The following is a 17,505-nucleotide window of genomic DNA, read 5'->3' as shown; positions in this document are numbered from 1 at the left end:
CCCTAACACTACACAGATTATTCAAATGATCAAAGCTTGATGATTAGTTGATTATTTGAATCAGCTGTGTAGCGCTTGGGCAAAAACCAAAATGTGCACCCCTTGGGATCCCGATGACCGAGTTTGGAAAACCCTGCTGTAGTCTGACCATTTTTAGGTCAGATCAATGTTGGGTTCCCAGTTGGACAAAGATGAGAAAACCTTCAACACAATAATATGAATAGTCTCTTTCCTGGGAATGTACTCAAATTCAATGAGTGCTTATGATATTGACAGTGTACCTCTTGGTAAATGCTAAAATGCCTCAAGTAATATCCTCTATCCTCTAAATGTTATTTATTCTTCCATACTGCGTATCTACATCTACTCAAATATCAAGTACTTTTATTTTCTTTAGAATACATTTTGTAAGGGCTTTTGTTACATTTCTATTTTTTGATTGCGCCGATATTCAGGTTTTAATCTTGATGTCAAATGGTTTTAAAGTTTAGGATTATTTGGGAATTGAAAAGTACTTCAAATTAGAGCAAATGTTAATGATGCAAAGTAAAGAAAGGAATCTACATTACATTTACGGTCCAATGGTCTGTGGTAAGATGCAGCAACATTATGACACTAATTGAATCTTCACTGTGGGACCTTCAGTAATTGGAACCATTCAAATATAGAAATTAAAGTCTCTTCTATAAATGGGTCGAGCTTTAAAGGACAATGTGATGCTTATCATATACCTCTCAATCCGAGCAATAAAACACAAGACATTGTTTCCATTAATACATATTCTTTATACAGTATAACAGGTTTCAGGGAACACAACTATAAGAAAGAGTTGGTGTTGGAAAAATCTGAGCAATACGATGCAACCAAAGTCTGAATGGAGGAGCTACTGAGACTGAAGGTTCCCTTTGCACAATCAAACGGAACTACTGTCATTAGCAATACAAATACCCAGCAAGTCAACATGGCCTGTTTCTGCACATTTTGGTTAGTAGCTGCATTTCACTGCTGACAATATGTATGTGGTCACTTTGAAAGAAGTGCCTTTTAGAAGGATTTCATAGTTTCTATGGTTTTGTTATTTATTTGAATTATTTTAAATAAAACTGTCATTGCATACCAAAGTCAGTGAGGATGGTGAGTGGTGAGTAGTGTGTGTGTGCAAAAAAGTGATGATCCTTCTTTCCACACTGCGGACTACATTTCCTCACACACAACAGCACAGAACTGGCCTTGGATAATAGGTCATCCCGTCTATTTGACTATTTGTTCACCCACTGTCAATGTTTTTTTGGGGCGAGAGGTTTGAGGAAGATGGACCCTGTGCCTCATGACATGTAAAGTAAAAAAGGCCCGCCTGAACTTTTAGGATTTTCAAGATGATCAGGTAGACTGATTTATTTAGTTATGTGACTCTGGCATTTCATCCTGAGTTCTGTCCCAGTCAATTTAGGGAAAGTTCATTGACCATACATGTCTCTTACATAGTACAGTTTTAATTTTTACAAAATACTGTTTGGTAATAGTAGATACTCTATAATACACAGCAAAAGCACACATCATACTCTGTTGCTGCATGTAGTCAAGGAAGTCACACATTACTGAAAGCCTGCACAATCTGAATGTATTGGATTGTTACAAAAAAGATATTGCCCAACATCAACAACTACAACTACATCCTGCTCACACCGTCTACATGCACACAGTAAAAAATTAAATAAAAAAGATTTTCACCGTCCTTTAACCACCCTATGTGAGTCATCATCTATGTGCAGCTAAATAGGGAGTGATGTAAAAAAGTCTCAATGTACCATCTCTATCCTCATTAAATGGCCTTGATTCTCTGAGCTCATTTACGCTCCAGTGTGTGCCTTGAAGGGAAAGACATTTCAGCAGTAACTCATTAACAAATATAAATATAGCAAGTGGACAAGTGGATTGAATCAGCTCCACAATACAGCCGGAAACTCTTTACCCTACAGCGCTTTGCTGTCAACAGCAGCATTTTTCAACTGGTAAATCAGGCAGCATATATCTAAGGAGGAGTATATGCAAGCATGGCATAACAATGCACTCTAATCACAGTTAATGGAATTTCAGTTGATTGTTTATAGGTCGTCAGGGGCTGGGCCTATCTATGATGGCAGTTAGGGTAGGATAGGAGGATATGTGTCAGTGATGTGCACGTGTCCACTGGGTGTTAGACCATGCCACAATTCATCTGGTTGACATTAGAACCCCGGCGGGACGAACGTCCCAGCAGCAGCTCCTTCTCGTGGATCAGACTGTCCAGAAGGTCCTCCTGGCGGTAGTTGTGGTAGACCTTGAGGAAGGCCATGATCGTGATACCCAGCCACGTCAGCCACGCTGACCACAGACCAAACTGCAGGTAGGAGACAGGTTTAACAGATATAATATAGCCACAGGGTTCAACCAGAGCTGGGTCAAATTTGGACAGAAGACTCTGGTACAGTCTCAAGTATCAACACAGTGTATGACTCTACACATTCGTCTGACCCTTACCTGGGCAATGGCAAACTGGTCATAGAACGAGGAGTTGTCCAGGCCTAACTCCAGATCAGTGTCCTGCAGGTCCTCACAGCTGAAATACAAGTAAAGAGTAAGGTGAGCTTAGGAGAAGATCTGCTCATAATGTTACTTTGGTCACTGAGGTTAGGGGACATGATTAGCCACATGATCATAGGTATATGGTCGGAACTCAATAGTATTTCTAAATCTTGCCACAGACAATCGAAGAGCTTGTGAGACATGTAAGACAGTGTGAGGGACAGAGGGTGTTTTAAGTCTCACCTGCTGGACATGCTCCCTCCCTCTGTGATGGCATCACACCACAGGTTGAAGCCCACACTGACAATGGTGCTGGAGAGGAACACTGTGAACACCACCAGGGAGCTGATCACCAGATTCAGGAAGGCATTGAACAGGGAACTACACTCAAAGAGAGAGTGAGAGACAGCGAGACAGAGAATATACACTGAGTGTGCAAAACATTAGACTGACCATGACATAGACTGACCAGGTGAATCCAAGTGAAAGCTATGATCCCTTATTGATATCACATGTTAAATCCACTTCAATCAGTGTAGATGAAGGGGAGGAGACAGGTTAAAGAAGGATTTTTAAGCCTTGAGACAATTGAGACATGGATTGTGTATGTGTGCCATTCAGAGGGTGAATGGGCAAGACAAAATATTTAAGTGCCTTTGAACAGGGTATAGTAGTAGGTGCCAGGCGCACCGGTTTGAGTGTGTCAAGAATTGCAATGCTGCTGGGTTTTTCACGCTCAACAGTTTCCCGTGTGTATCAAGAATGATCCACCACCCAAAGGACATCCAGCCAACTTGACACAACTGTGGGAAGCATTGGAGTCAACATGGGCCAGCATCCCTGTGCAATGCTTGACACCTTGTAGAGTCCATGCCCGACGAATTGAGGCTGTTCTGAGGGCAAAACAGGGTGCAACTCATTAGGAAGGTGTTCCTAATGTTTTGTATACTCAGTGTAAGACAGGGTGAAAAATGTGATTTCTTTAATACCATCCTTGTCACGTTTCCTTAGTGTTAAATTGGATTTGATTAGAAGATGTCTGTGGAGATTGTGGTGTTTTTTTTTTTTACTTAATCCAACCATCTTGTCAAATGCATGAGTGATGGGTTTTAGTTTTATTGTGGCTATGTTGCGTTTTTTAATGGATGATATGACCAATAGAAAGAGATTTGTGGTGTAGCTGTATCACAATAATTCATTAATTCTTAGTTTTAGATAGGCCTACGTTTTTTAAGTGGATGGGTAGAATAACCAATCCACCCAATGTCAGAATGAAACAATGACAGACCAATGAAAACGTCTGCATTGCACAGTAGTAAAACATGTTTGTCACGCCCTGGCTCTAGGGACTCTTTTATGTTGAGCCAGGGTGTGTAGAGTCTATGTGTTGTGTTCTTTGTTTTACATTCTAGGTCTTGTATTTCTATGTTGGCCAGAGTGGTTCCCAATCAGAGGCAACGAGTGTCAGCTGTTGCTGGTTGTCTCTGATTGGGAACCATATTTAAACAGTCTGTTTTCCCTCAGTGTTTGTGGGATCTTGTTCCGTGTTACTAGTAGGTTTTGTTTGAGCTAAGGACGTCACGTTATCGTTTTGTTGTTTTTGTTCGTGTTATCCTTCAGATTTAATAAATATGTTTGCATTCAACGCTGCGCATTGGTCCTCTGTTCACGACGATCGTGACAATGTTATTATAAAGATTGCAGTAGCCTAATCCATAAATGCAGTTTCTGTGATTGCAACTCTGTTGAAAAGGCAGAAAATTGCATTTCCTGATTAAACATATTGATTATGGAGCTACGCACGGTGATGGGCAAATTGTGCAATAGCAAAAACATAATTTTTCTTATTCTGTGGGGCCTAGAGCTGTAGAATAGACTCAGATAAATCTATTAAATTAATGGCTAGCGGATTTTGTTTTTCCTGTATTTATTCAAGCAGCATCACTGATAATTTGGGCGTGGGAGTGGACGGGCTGCTTGAAACACACCCAATCTCTTTTTCTCTCTTTAAAAATAATTAAGATAGAATAAACACGCAGAAAACATGCAAAGTAAGGCAGAACAACCACAAATGATTAGGACACTCACTCGTCGTGGCCTTTGCAAAGAAAGAACAGCAGTCTCCATGCCTGCACTGCGGATAGGATGAGCGATGCTATCCCGACAAAAGTGATGAAACTGCAGGAAGACTCCGGTCCCCACTCCTCAACGATGAAGCGCTGCTTTGAGACCGTGATGTTCTCATTCTGCCACATACCACGCGTGAAAAGCAAGCATTTTCCATGAAAATCCTCCGTGTTTTCGGAGAGAGGCACTACGGCAATAAAGCCAAACACAAACGCCAAAAAATAGAGGATGCATTGCGCGAAGATTAAATTATCGAGGGCCATTTTCCCATTTCTTTTCTCTCACTGCGTCCGTTGCATCCGCGACTGCGCAGTAGACACTTGAGCGTGGGCGCAGCATCAGCACCATTCACGCTGGAGCAGGCAGCAGTCTCAATTAGCCTAAATGATCTAATAGCCTACTAATCGGGTCATTCCATGAAACCGGTACGATTTGAGTCCCTCTGACCTTTTTAAGTATATTTAGTATTGGGTCACCAAAATCCAATTTCATATATATTGAAATGTACATTTACATTTTAGTCATTTAGCAGACGCTCTTATCCAGAGCGACTTACAGTTAGTGAGTGCATACATTTTCATTCTGGCCCCCTTGGGAAACGAACCCACAACCCTGGCGTTGCAAGCGCCATGCTCTACCAACTGAGCTACGCTGTAAATGTACGCTGTAAACATTACATTAATTTCATCTTTAATGTCAGAAAATAGCTAGTTTACAACTGACACCAAGCATTTTGTCATGTCCTTCACTGAATTTGTATTGCGGATATGACTATTAAAATTGACATATAATGCATACATTTTGCCATTGATATAAACATCTACATGTGCTCTTCTGCTAAGAATGTATTTTTTCCAAATAAATGATGGATTATTGATTAAAATCACAAAATATTGTTGGGTACCTCAGTCTACCACATTACACCAACCAATACCCTCAATGCACATTCCATGCTCGAACGTTCCAAACTCTCTTTATCCAGGAGCAGTTTCGTGGGCATTGCCAACAGGGAGGAGATCTCCTTAAATTTTGATCAAATTCGTTAAAATTACTAAATTACATTCTCATAATTTAAAAGCTACAGCAATGCAGTTGTGCGAAAAATGTAAGAACATTTGAAAACCAGTGATTCAACATAATATAACCACTACAAAGCTGATGCTAGCTAGCCTCTTCCATAGACTTGACTGCAGCTAGCTAGCATCAGAGCCTTCTGGCTAATATCTTTTGGCTAATATCATAGACTGGATCTATCTTTGTTTCACAGAGAAGGTCTATGTACTTGTCATGTTAGTTGAAGCTAACATTAGTTTACAAAATGATTGTTTGCTAAGGTGTAATTTTCTATAGGATTGAGGTCAGGGCTTTGTGATGGCCACGCCAATACCTTGACTTTGTTGTCCTTAAGCCATTTTGCCACAACTTTGGAAGTATGCTTGGGGTCATTGTCCATTTGGAAGACCCATTTGCGACCAAGCTTTAACTTCCTGACTGATGTCTTGAGATGTTACTTCAATATATCCACATCATTTTCCTTCCTCATGATGCCATCTATTTTGTGAAATGCACCAGACCCTCCTGCAGCAAAGCATGATGCTGCCACCCCCGTGCTTTACGGTTGGGATGGTGTTCTTCGGCTTGCAAGTTCCCCCTTTTTCCTCCAAACATATGGTCATTATGGCCAAACAGTTCTATTTTTGTTTCATCAGACAAAAAAATGTGGTCCCCATGTACAGTTGCAAATCATAGTCTTGCTTATTTATGGCGGTTTTGGAGCAGTGGCTTTCTTCCTTGCTGAGCGGCCTTTCAGGTTATGTCGATATAGGACTCGTTTTACTGTGGATGTAGATACTTTTGTACCTGTTTCCTACAGCATCTTCACAAGGTCCTTTGCTGTTATTCTGGGATTGATTTGCACTTTTCGCACCAAAGGATGTTCATCTCTAGGAGACAGAATGCGTCTGCTTCCTGAGCGGTATGACAGCTGCGTGGTCCCATGGTGTTTATACTTGCATACTATTGTTTGTACAGATTAACGTGGTACCTTCAGGCGTTTGGAAATTGCTCCCAAGGATGAACCAGACTTGTGGAGGTCTACAATTATTTTTCTGAGGTCTTGGCTGATTTCTTTTGATTTTCCCATGATGTCAAGCAAAGAGGCACTGAGTTTGAAGATAGGCCTCGAAATACATCCACAGGTACACCTCCAATTGACTCAAATGATGACAATTAGCCTATCAGAAGCTTCTAAAGCCATGACATCATTTTCTGGAATTTTCCAAGCTGTTTAAAGGCACAGTGAACTTAGTGTATGTAAACTTCTGACCCAATGGAATTGTGATACAGTGAATTCTAAGTGAAATAATCTGTCTTTAAACAATTGTTGGAAAAATTAATTGTGTCATGCACAAAGTAGATGTAATAATAATGTACTAACCTACTTGCCAAAACTATAGTTTGTTAACAAGAAATGTGGAGTGGTTGAAAAACGAGTTTTAATGACTCCAACCTAAGTGTATGTAAACTTCAGACTGCAACTGTATCTACACTGAACAAAAATATAAATGTAACATATAAAGTGTTGGTCCCATGTTTTATGAGCTGAAATAAAATATCCTAGAAATGTTCCATACGCACAAAACGCTTATTTCTCTCAGATTTTGCACACACATTTGTTTACATCCTTATTAGCGAGCATTTCTCCGCATATCAAGAAGCTGATTAAACAGAATAATCCTTACACAGGTTTACCTTGTGCTGGGGACAATAAAAGGCCACTCTAAAATGGGCAGTTTTGTCACACAACACAATGCCACAGATGTCTCAAGTCTTGCGGACACCGACATCTTGCGCCCGGACAAGCTAAACACCTTCTTCGCCCGCTTTGAGGATAACACAGTGCCACCGACGCGGCCTGCTCCCAAGGACTGTGGGCTCTCGTTCTCCGGGGCCAAAGTGAGTAAGACGTTTAAGTGTGTTAACCCTTGCAAGGCTGCTGGCCCAGACGGCATCAGACCTAGCCACGTCTTCAGAGCATGCACAAACCAGCTGGCTGGAGTGTTTACTACGGACATATTCAATCTCTCCCTATCCCAGTCTGCTGTCCCCACTTGCTTCAAGATGTCCAACATTGTTCCTTTACCCAAGAAAGCAAAGGTAACTGAACTAAATGACTATCGCCCCGTAACACTCAGATCTGTCATTATGAAGTGCTTTGAGAGGCTAGTTAAGGATCATATCACCTCTACCTTACCTGACACCCTAGACCCACTTCAATATGCAGACCGCCCCAATAGATCCACAGACGATACAATCGCCATCCCACTGCACACTGCCCTAGCCCATCTGGACAAGAGGAATACCTACGTAAGAATGCTGTTCATTGATTATAGCTCAGCCTTCAACACCATAGTATCCTCCAACCTCATCATTAAACTCGGGGCCCTAGGTCTGAACCCCGCCCTGTGCAACTGGGTCCTGGACTTCCTGACGGGCCACCCCCAGGTGGTGAAGGTAGGAAACACCTCCACTTCGCTGATCTTCAACACAGGGGCCCCACAAGGGTGCATGCTCATCACCCTCCTGTACTCCCGGTTCACCCATGATTGCGTGGCCACGCACGCCTCCAACTCAATCATCAAGTTTGCAGACGACACAACAGTAGTAGCCCTGATTACCAACAATGACAAGACAGCCTACAGGGAGGAGGTGAGGGCCCTGGTGGAGTGGTGCCAGGAAAATAACCTCTCCCACAATGTCAACAAAACGAAGGAGCTGATCGTGGACTTCAGGAAACAGCAGAGGGAACACGCCCCTATCCACATCGACGGGACCGCAGTGGAGCAGGTGAATAGCTTCAAGTTCCTCTGTGTACACATCACTGACAATCTGAAATGGTCCACCCACACAGACAGTGTGGTGAAGAAGGCGCAACAGCACCTCTTCAACCTCAGGAGGCTGAAGAAATTCGGCTTGGCCCCTAAGACCTTCACAAACTTTTACAGATGCACAATTGAGAGCATCCTGTCGGGCTGTATCACTGCCTGGTACGGCAACTGAACCGCCCGCAACCACAGAGCTCTCCAGAGGGTGGTGCGGTCTGCCCAACGCATCACCGGGGGCACACTGCCTGCCCTCCAGGACACCTACAGTACCCGATGTCACAGGAAGGCCAAAAAGATCATCAAGGATATCAACCACCCGAGCCACGGCCTGTTCACCCCGCTACCATCCAGAAGGTGAGGTCAGTACAGGTGCTTCAAAGCTGGGACCGAGAGACTGAAATACAGCTTCTATCTCAAGGCCATCAGACTGTTAAATAGCCATCACTAGCCAGCTACCACCCGGTTACTCAACCCTGCACCTTAGAGGCTGCTGCCCCATATACATAGACATGGAATCATTGGTCACTTTAATAATGGAACACTAGTCATTTTAATAACGAACACAATTGCATTTTATCGATGGCAATTTGAATGCACAGAGATACCTTGATGAGATCTTGAGGCCCATTGTCAAGCCATTCATCTGCCGCCATCACCTCATGTTTCAGCATGATAATGCACGGCCCCATGTCACAAGGATCTGTACACAATTCCTGGAAGCTGAAAATGTTCCAGTTCTTCCATGGCCTGCATACTCAACAGACACCATAGGAGCATGTTTGGGATGCTCTGGGTCGAAGTGTACGACAGCGTGTTCCAGTTCCCGCCAATATCCAGCAACTTATCACAGCCATTGAAGAGGAGTGGGACAACATTCCACAGGCCACAATCAACAGTCTGATCAACTCTATGCAAAGGAGATGTGTTACGCTGCATGAGGCAAATGGTGGTCACACCAGATACTGACTGGTAATTTCACTCAACAACTTTTTAAAAAGGGTAGTAGACATTTACAGATCATAGTCTAGCCCAAAATTAATGTTTCAGAATCTACAAAGTAACAATACATAATTTTAGCAAACATTTAAAAAGGCTACATAAATATGTCCAAGTGACTTGTGACTGTATATATATTTCATAAACATTCCAAAACAATACATTATAGACCTGCTAAATGACTCCATCTAGCATAAAAAATATTAGAAACAAAATGGATTCTGTATTTATTTTAGAAGATGCAACAATTGTTCATGTAGCAAACATTGGATGACTTGGTGAAGGTGTGGTAGAGAGAAGCTGTCTGTTTTCCTCCCCTTCCTTCATCGGTGGTGCTCGTTCAATATAAGATTTGGAGAGTCCTGTGAACATGAACAGTCAGGAACATGTCCTTCTGAACAGCACCATCTTCCTAATTGAGAACCTTTACATAATATATGAAATCTGATAGGCAACAGCATCACCCCCATATAATCTATAGACATGTTTAAAATATTTTCAGTCCAGCATGTTGCCATGATGTATAGAAGCTGTTATTGACAAAATTGAATATTAATCATAAATACATAGAAAAGTTTGATATTCTGTCACGTTCGCTTACAGACGGGACGGACCAAGGCGCAGCGTGATATGCATACATGTTTATTTATACTGAATAAACACCACGACAAAACAATAAACGAAACGAAACGTGAAGTCCAAGGTAGACACAACAACATACCTCACACAGAACAAGATCCCACAACCCATAAGTGCCAATAGGCTACCTAAGTATGGTCCCCAATCAAAGACAACGAGCGAAAGCTGCCTCTGATTGGGAACCAAACCGGCCAACATAGATCTAGACGATCTAGATCTAAACCTAGAAAATACAACCTAGAACATAACCACACAGAAAATACACACCCTGACTCAACAAATACCAGTCCCCAGAGTCAGGGCGTGACAGTACCCCCCCAAAGGTGCGGACTCCGACCGCACATCATAACCATAACAGGGTAGGGGCCGGGTGGGCATTCTGCCTCGGAGGCGGATCCGGCTCAGGGCGTGACGACCTCTTACTCGCCGCCTCCCTGTTGCGCCCCTGGTCTGGTCTGGACCTCGGCGCGCTGCTTCCCCCTCTCCTTCCTCCCACGAAGTACCAAGCCCTGTCTGGACCCTGGTGTAGGAGACCCCGAACCTGGAGAGGGGCTGACGTCTGGGTCTGGACTGGAGCCGCTGACCGGAGCTGGACCGGGCACCGGTGGAGCGGACTACTCTGGCTCCGGAGTGGAGCAGCTGACCGGAGCTGGATCAGGCAGCGGTGGAGCGGACTGCTCTGGCTCCGGAGTGGAGCCGCTGACCGGAGCTGGACTGGACCCCGGTGAAGCGGATTGCTCTGGCTCCGGAGTGGAGCAGCTGACCGGAGCTGAACTGGGCACCGGTGGAGCGGACTGCTCTGGCTCCGGAGTGGAGCAGCTGACCGGTTGCCGTATCCAGGCACCGGTGGAACATGCACGGGCCGTGCGGACTGGACACACGCACCACTGGCTTGGTGCGGGGAGCAGGAACGGGCCGGACCGGGCTAGCAACGCGCACCACTGGCTTGGTGCAGGGAGCAGGAACGGGCCGTACCGGACTGGCGACGCGCACCACTGGCCTGGTGCGGGGAGCAGGATCAGGCCGGGCCGGGCTGGCGACGCGCACCACTGGCTTGGTGCGAGGGGCAGGAACAGGCTGGACCGGGCTGGCGACGCGCACCACTGGCTCGGTGCGGGGAGCAGGGACGGGCCGTACCGGACTGGCGACGCGCACCACTGGCCTGGTGCGAGGGGCAGGAACAGGCCGGACCGGGCTGGCGACGCGCACCACTGGCTTGGTGCGAGGGGCAGGAACAGGCGTTGCTGGCAACCCGCACCACTAGCTTGGTGCGAGGGGCAGGAACAGGCCGGACCGGGCTGGCGACGCGCACCACTGGCTTGGTGCGAGGGGCAGGAACAGGCCGGGCTGGCAACGCGCACCACTAGCTTGGTGCGAGGGGCAGGAACAGGCCGGACCGGGCTGGCGACGCGCACCACAGGCTTGGTGCGAGGGAAGGAACAGGCCGGGCCGGGCTGGCGACGCGCACCACTGGCTTGGTGCGAGGGGCAGGAACAGGCCGGGCCGGGCTGGCGACACGCACCACTGGCTTGGTGCGAGGGGCAGGAACAGGCCGGACCAGGCTGGCGACGCGCACCACTGGCTTGGTGCGAGGAGCAGGAACAGGCCGGGCCGGGCTGGCGACGCGCACCACTGGCTTGGTGCGAGGGCAGGGAACAGGCCAGGCCGGGCTGGCGACGCGCACCACTGGCTTGGTGCGAGGGGCAGGAACAGGCCGGGCCGGGCTGGCGACGCGCACCACTGGCTTGGTGCGAGGGGAAGGAACGGGTCGGGCCGTACTGGGAACACGCACCACTTGCTTGGTGCGAGGGGCAGGAACAGGCCGGGCCGGGCTGGCGACGCGCACCACTGGCTTGGTGCGAGGGGAAGGAACGGGTCGGGCCGTACTGGGAACACGCACCACTTGCTTGGTGCGAGGAGCGGGTCTGGGTTCCTTTATTAACCCCCGCTCCTTCTGCTGCCTAACCAGCTCCTCTCGCCGTGCCTCTACACTTTCCTTCTCCCTTATAGCCTCCTGTAGCGCCTCCCTCTGACCGAATAACTCCTGCTCCCTCTGAACCAATAGCCCCCATAACATGGTGGCCTCCTCTCCTAACCTGCAGATCCGCCCTGTCGCGGCCTCCTGCTGCCTCGTCGTCCACACCGTGTGCCCCCCCCAAAAATTGTTTTCTTGGGGTTCCCTCTCAGGTCTCCGTTGTCGGCACTGTTGGCGCCGTTTCTCCTCTCCTACCTGGGCATCCTCCTTCATCGCCTTCCGGTAACGGACGGCCTCCTCCTCCGTAATTCTCCCCCAACCGAGGAGGACATCTACTAATGTAACCTCCTGTTGAATTCCCAGCGTTTGCTCTTGAACACGCTGCTTGGTCTTCGTTTGGTGGGATCTTCTGTCACGTTCGCTTACAGACGGGACGGACCAAGGCGCAGCGTGATATGCATACATGTTTATTTATACTGAATAAACACCACGACAAAACAATAAACGAAACGAAACGTGAAGTCCATTGTAGACACAACAACATACCTCACACAGAACAAGATCCCACAACCCATAAGTGCCAATAGGCTACCTAAGTATGGTCCCCAATCAAAGACAACGAGCGAAAGCTGCCTCTGATTGGGAACCAAACCGGCCAACATAGATCTAGACGATCTAGATCTAAACCTAGAAAATACAACCTAGAACATAACCACACAGAAAATACACACCCTGACTCAACAAATACCAGTCCCCAGAGTCAGGGCGTGACATGATCCATGTACAATATGCTGATTGAGGAGCATATTGTACATATTGTACCCCTCCCATAAAAATTGTGAACTTATCCTTATGTGACATCATCAACTGGAAGTGATATCATACAAGTCTTCTGAACAACATGGTGCAGACAGGCAATTTATCACATTCTTTTAAATCTATATTGCAAAGAAAAAGCCATATCTCAGACTGCCCATCTTAATCTTTTCTTTTTATTGGCCAGTCTGAGATATGGCTTTTTCTTTGCAACTCTGCCTAGAAGGTCAGCATCCCGGAGTCGCCTCTTCACTGTTGACGTTGAGATGTTTTGCGGGTACTATTTAATGAAGCTGCCAGTTGAGGACCTTTGAGGCGCCTGTTTCTCAAACTAGACACTATAATGTATTTGTCCTCTTGCTCAGTTGTGCACCGGGGCCTCCCACTCCTCTTTCTATTCTGGTTAGGGCCAGTTTGCGCTGTTCTGTGAAGGGAGTAGTACACAGCGTTGTACGAGATCTTCAGTTTCTTGGCAATTTCTCGCATGGAATAGCCTTCATTTCTCAGAGCAAGAATAGACTGATGACTTTCAGAAGAAAGTTATTTGTTTCTGGCCATTTTGAGCCTGTAATCGAACCCACAATTGCTGATGCTCCAGATACTCAACTTGTCTCAAGAAGGCCAGTTTTATTGCTTCTTTAATCAGCACAACAGTTTTCAGCTGTGCTAACATAATTGCAAAAGGGTTTTCTAATGATCAATTAGCCTTTTAAAATGATAAACTTGGATTAGAAAACACAACGTGCCATTGGAACACAGGACTGATGGTTGCTGATAATGGGCCTCTGTACGCCTATGTAGATATTCCATTAAAAATCAGCCGTTTCCAGCTACAATAGCCATTTACAACATTAACAATGTCTACACTGTATTTCTGATCCATTTTATGTTATTTCAATGGACAAAAAAATTGCTTTTCTTTCGAAAACAAGGACATTTCTAAGTGACCCAAACTTTTGAACAGTAGTGTACGTTTTTTCAATAACAGGTTATGGTCAATAATATCATTGGGGAAGTCCAGGGCTGCTTGAGCAGTGGTGTAGGCTCAGATTCAACGAAGACCTATATCCAGGCATCATCCTTAACACAGATGAAACGCATTTCGAATTAAAGTGGATTGCGTTGGATCAAACAGATTCTTCTGGCCTGCTCGTGATGACATCCACTGGTACCTGTTTGAGGATGTCCTTGAAATCATTCCACCACCACAGTCTTGACATCTCGCCACGTAGATATGTTGAAAGAGGTGTGGGCCAGACTTTCAAGATGAATGCCATGAAGTAAGAGGCACACACACACACAAGCACACACCAAAAGTATCTACCTACCTGTGAGACCTGCTCCATGGTGCCCCTGAGAGTCTCCATGTACACACACACACACACACAAACAAACACACACACACCACAAAAAGTATCTACATACCTGTGAGACCTGCTCCATGGTGTTCCTGAGTGTCTCCATGTCCTCACACACATGCACACACACACACACAACATACCCTAAAACCTCAGAATGCCAATAGGAAGTGTACCCAGTGGGAACCCAGCCTGTGGTGTTTCTACAGGCAGGCCCAGCTCTCTTCAATGTTATTCATGTCTGCTATGTATATATATTTTTTCTTTAACTGCAGTTGGGTTAATAAAACTCTAATTCAACTTGATGTCTATTGTCCTCATTACATGGTTATATCTATGAAATACAATGTTTATAGAAAATCTTGGAGTGAATTTGAGTAAACAAAACCAATTTATATGGAAGCCCTATGTCTCTTCAACCCCGTTACCATCTTCAACCCCGTTACCCTAGTCTCAAACCTGTTACATGACAATTTTGTGAATTATGGGGGGGAAAGTTATGAAATATGAATTTTATGTTTGTTGAGCTCAGTCTGAAATATTTAGAGCAATCATGAGAATATGGATCTTTGTTCAAATTCTGAAGCGAAACCATCTTTTTGATCAAAAATGATGAGGCCGCTGACACACAGTGTCCATTTCATGCTGTACTAGAAAAGTGTGCGATTTTTACACATTTAATATTAGCAATTATTGAATTAGTTTGAGGGACATATGATTAATAGGGAAATGTTGATTTTATTACAAGTATCTTTTATAATCATATTCAGACAATCTCCATAGTGTCCATAACGGGGTTGAAGACAAATGGTGTCCATATCAGAAGACAATGGGCAATAATAATAGGGCTTTGATGCCTGAGATGGGAGAATATGTTTTCTTGGAGGTTAAATATGTAGTTCATGTCGTGGGGTGTTCAGATTGTTTTTCTTTATTAAGGTAAATAAATCTAAAAATGTCAAAGTCCAAATCGTACCGGTTTGGTGGAAGGACCCAATCATCAATGTGAATTCACTTGATAATTATCGCTTTAATAATACCATTGTTTTCCATTGGACTGAAGTAGCCTACGAAAATTCAAAATCATACCTACCATTTGCATTCATGTGGCATGCATGGTTTCCTAAATGACTGTACCTCTAATAACACACACACACAATAGTTTCCTGATACATGGTGACAGCTCTCAAGGAGGCGCAGGTAACTGTCTGACTCATTGGTCATAAAACAGTGAAGCCATCTGGTAAACAGTAAACCCACAGCCAGCCCAGCGAAACCCAGGTACTGCTCCCTCCCCTCCGCTCCATCCTAATCTCCGTCCTCATCTCCTTGTCAGCCACCAACCCAGCTCCATGTCCCTGCCCAGACACTGCCCTCCAGTGGGCATGGTACAGTCTTAGATAAAAGGGTTCCAAAAGGGTTCTTCAGCTGTCCCCATAGGAGAACCCTTTTTGGTTCCAGGTAAAACCCTTTTTGGTTCCAGGTAAAACTCTTTTGGGTTCCATATAGAACCCTCTGTGGCAAGAGTTTTACATGGAACCAAAAAGGGTTATTCAAAGGGTTCTCCTATGGGGACAGCTGAAGAACCGTTTTAGGTTCTAGATAGCACAATTTTTTCTAGGAGTGTACCTGATGATCTGCCTCCTCTCTGGCCCTAACCACTGCCTTCCCTTTCCCTTTATGGTACTCCACTTAACATCAGGTAGGATGCCCATGAAACTGCACTGTTTACTTCCCACTCTACCTAGGCTACTGTTGATGATGATTTCAAGCCCTTGAATGCAGATGACATATGGAGAGTTTCATTCCAGAAATGTTGGTAAATTAGCTTTTATTGTTTGCTGTTTTTTTCACTATCTAACCATGGCATGGGGTTGTTCAATGACAGACATGTATTTGAAAAATAATCATGTTTTTTGCTAAATGCTATATATCCGCCTCACTCAGAGAAATAAGTAGTCCTGCTAGGTTTCACACAGTCAAATGTAACAAATAACTACATTTTTAATTAAGAAATGTACAAATAATATATTTGTGACATGAATATTAAAAAAATATTTTTTAAAGTAATTCAATACAGTAATGTGAGATCTGTATGTAAAACATTTACGTTTGACATTTTAGTCATTTAGCAGATGCTCTTATCCAGAGCAACTTACAGTAAGTGCATTCATCTTAAGATAGCTAGGTGAGACAACTACATTTCACAGTCAAATATACAGGATATATGGATGGATATATAGCGTTTTGTAAAACAATCTCATTTTCATACACATATAAAATCGATGAATAAAAAAAATCTGTGAACAGTAACATTTTACACACACATGAAGGTACCCATAAGAAATAATTTTTGATGAAAAAACACCAAAATTGGTGGATATAGTGTTTTGAAAATAAGTTGCAAATAATTTCCATATTATGGAAAGTAGCTGCCATTATATCTGCATGTGAAGGTATTTTGTTTTATTGTGCTAAATCGGTGGAATATTCTATATCAACCCCCTACAAAGATGGGGCTTACTGTGGCCTATATGAGTCTACACTTGGGAAGGTTAAGGACGCTCGTTTTGAAGATGAAGAAATAGATGAAATAGCAATAAAAAGTACATTATAGGGGTCAGAAAGGGTACTCACATGGAGAGTTTTTCAATAGCAAGTATTAATCACCTTGCATTTTCCAGAGCGTGCCTCCATTCGCACACAGACAATTATTTATAAGAATGATTTACAAACATCAGGCAGCAATTTGTATCCATCATGTTTGGTTGGGCTTTTTAACCTCGTCTGCTCTGCACATGATTTATGTGTCATTTTGTTGCAGTGCAGAGCCCAGGTTTCCACGATTGTTATCAGTATTCAAATTAGTATGAGTTATTGGATGTGTGTGGTCCGAACAATTATTTATTTTCCAGACCGCGTGTCCTGATAGGTTTTTGAGCATCATTATTTCAAGACAGGTTTTTGTCCTTTGAATATTTCCATTTGGAAGATCTTTATTTGTGCTCAAATCATGAATTACTATACTGCACTGTAAGTTGGGGATGAAGATATTATACTGTATGAAAGGTTCTTTGGATTCGAAAAACATTCAACTGTGCAGCCAATCCTAGTCATGATTGCTGAGGTGTAAACTAAAGCATCC

The 17,505-nt window shown here is 44.3% G+C and overlaps 1 protein-coding gene across 1 annotated transcript; it reads right to left on the bottom strand.

Annotated features, from left to right (window-relative positions):
• Positions 1-33: 33 nt before the first annotated feature.
• LOC121539314 (transmembrane protein 179) lies at positions 34-5,003 on the bottom strand. Its single transcript, XM_041847711.2, has 4 exons — positions 4,654-5,003; positions 2,809-2,946; positions 2,521-2,599; positions 34-2,380 (listed from the first exon to the last, which is right to left on the bottom strand). The coding sequence occupies exons 1-4, from the start codon at positions 4,953-4,955 to the stop codon at positions 2,198-2,200; spliced, it is 702 nt and encodes a 233-aa protein (XP_041703645.1). The 5' UTR covers positions 4,956-5,003; the 3' UTR covers positions 34-2,197.
• Positions 5,004-17,505: the final 12,502 nt, after the last annotated feature.

This window comes from Coregonus clupeaformis, chromosome 25 (assembly GCF_020615455.1).
Source record: "Coregonus clupeaformis isolate EN_2021a chromosome 25, ASM2061545v1, whole genome shotgun sequence".
Taxonomy (NCBI): domain Eukaryota; kingdom Metazoa; phylum Chordata; class Actinopteri; order Salmoniformes; family Salmonidae; genus Coregonus; species Coregonus clupeaformis.
The sequence above is the reverse complement of the archived record's forward strand: the minus strand, read 5'-3'. Positions and strand labels throughout refer to the sequence as shown.

Bases quoted from the DNA above. Each gene is read 5' to 3' on its own strand.
- LOC121539314 (XM_041847711.2), bottom strand. From the start codon at position 4,955: ATGGCCCTCGATAATTTAATCTTCGCGCAATGCATCCTCTATTTTTTG. The intron at 2,947-4,653 runs GTGAGTGTCCTA...CTTTGAGTGTAG, and splicing joins CTTTGCAAAGGCCACGACGA to TTCCCTGTTCAATGCCTTCC. The intron at 2,381-2,520 runs GTAAGGGTCAGA...TCCTACCTGCAG, and splicing joins ACCAGTTTGCCATTGCCCAG to TTTGGTCTGTGGTCAGCGTG.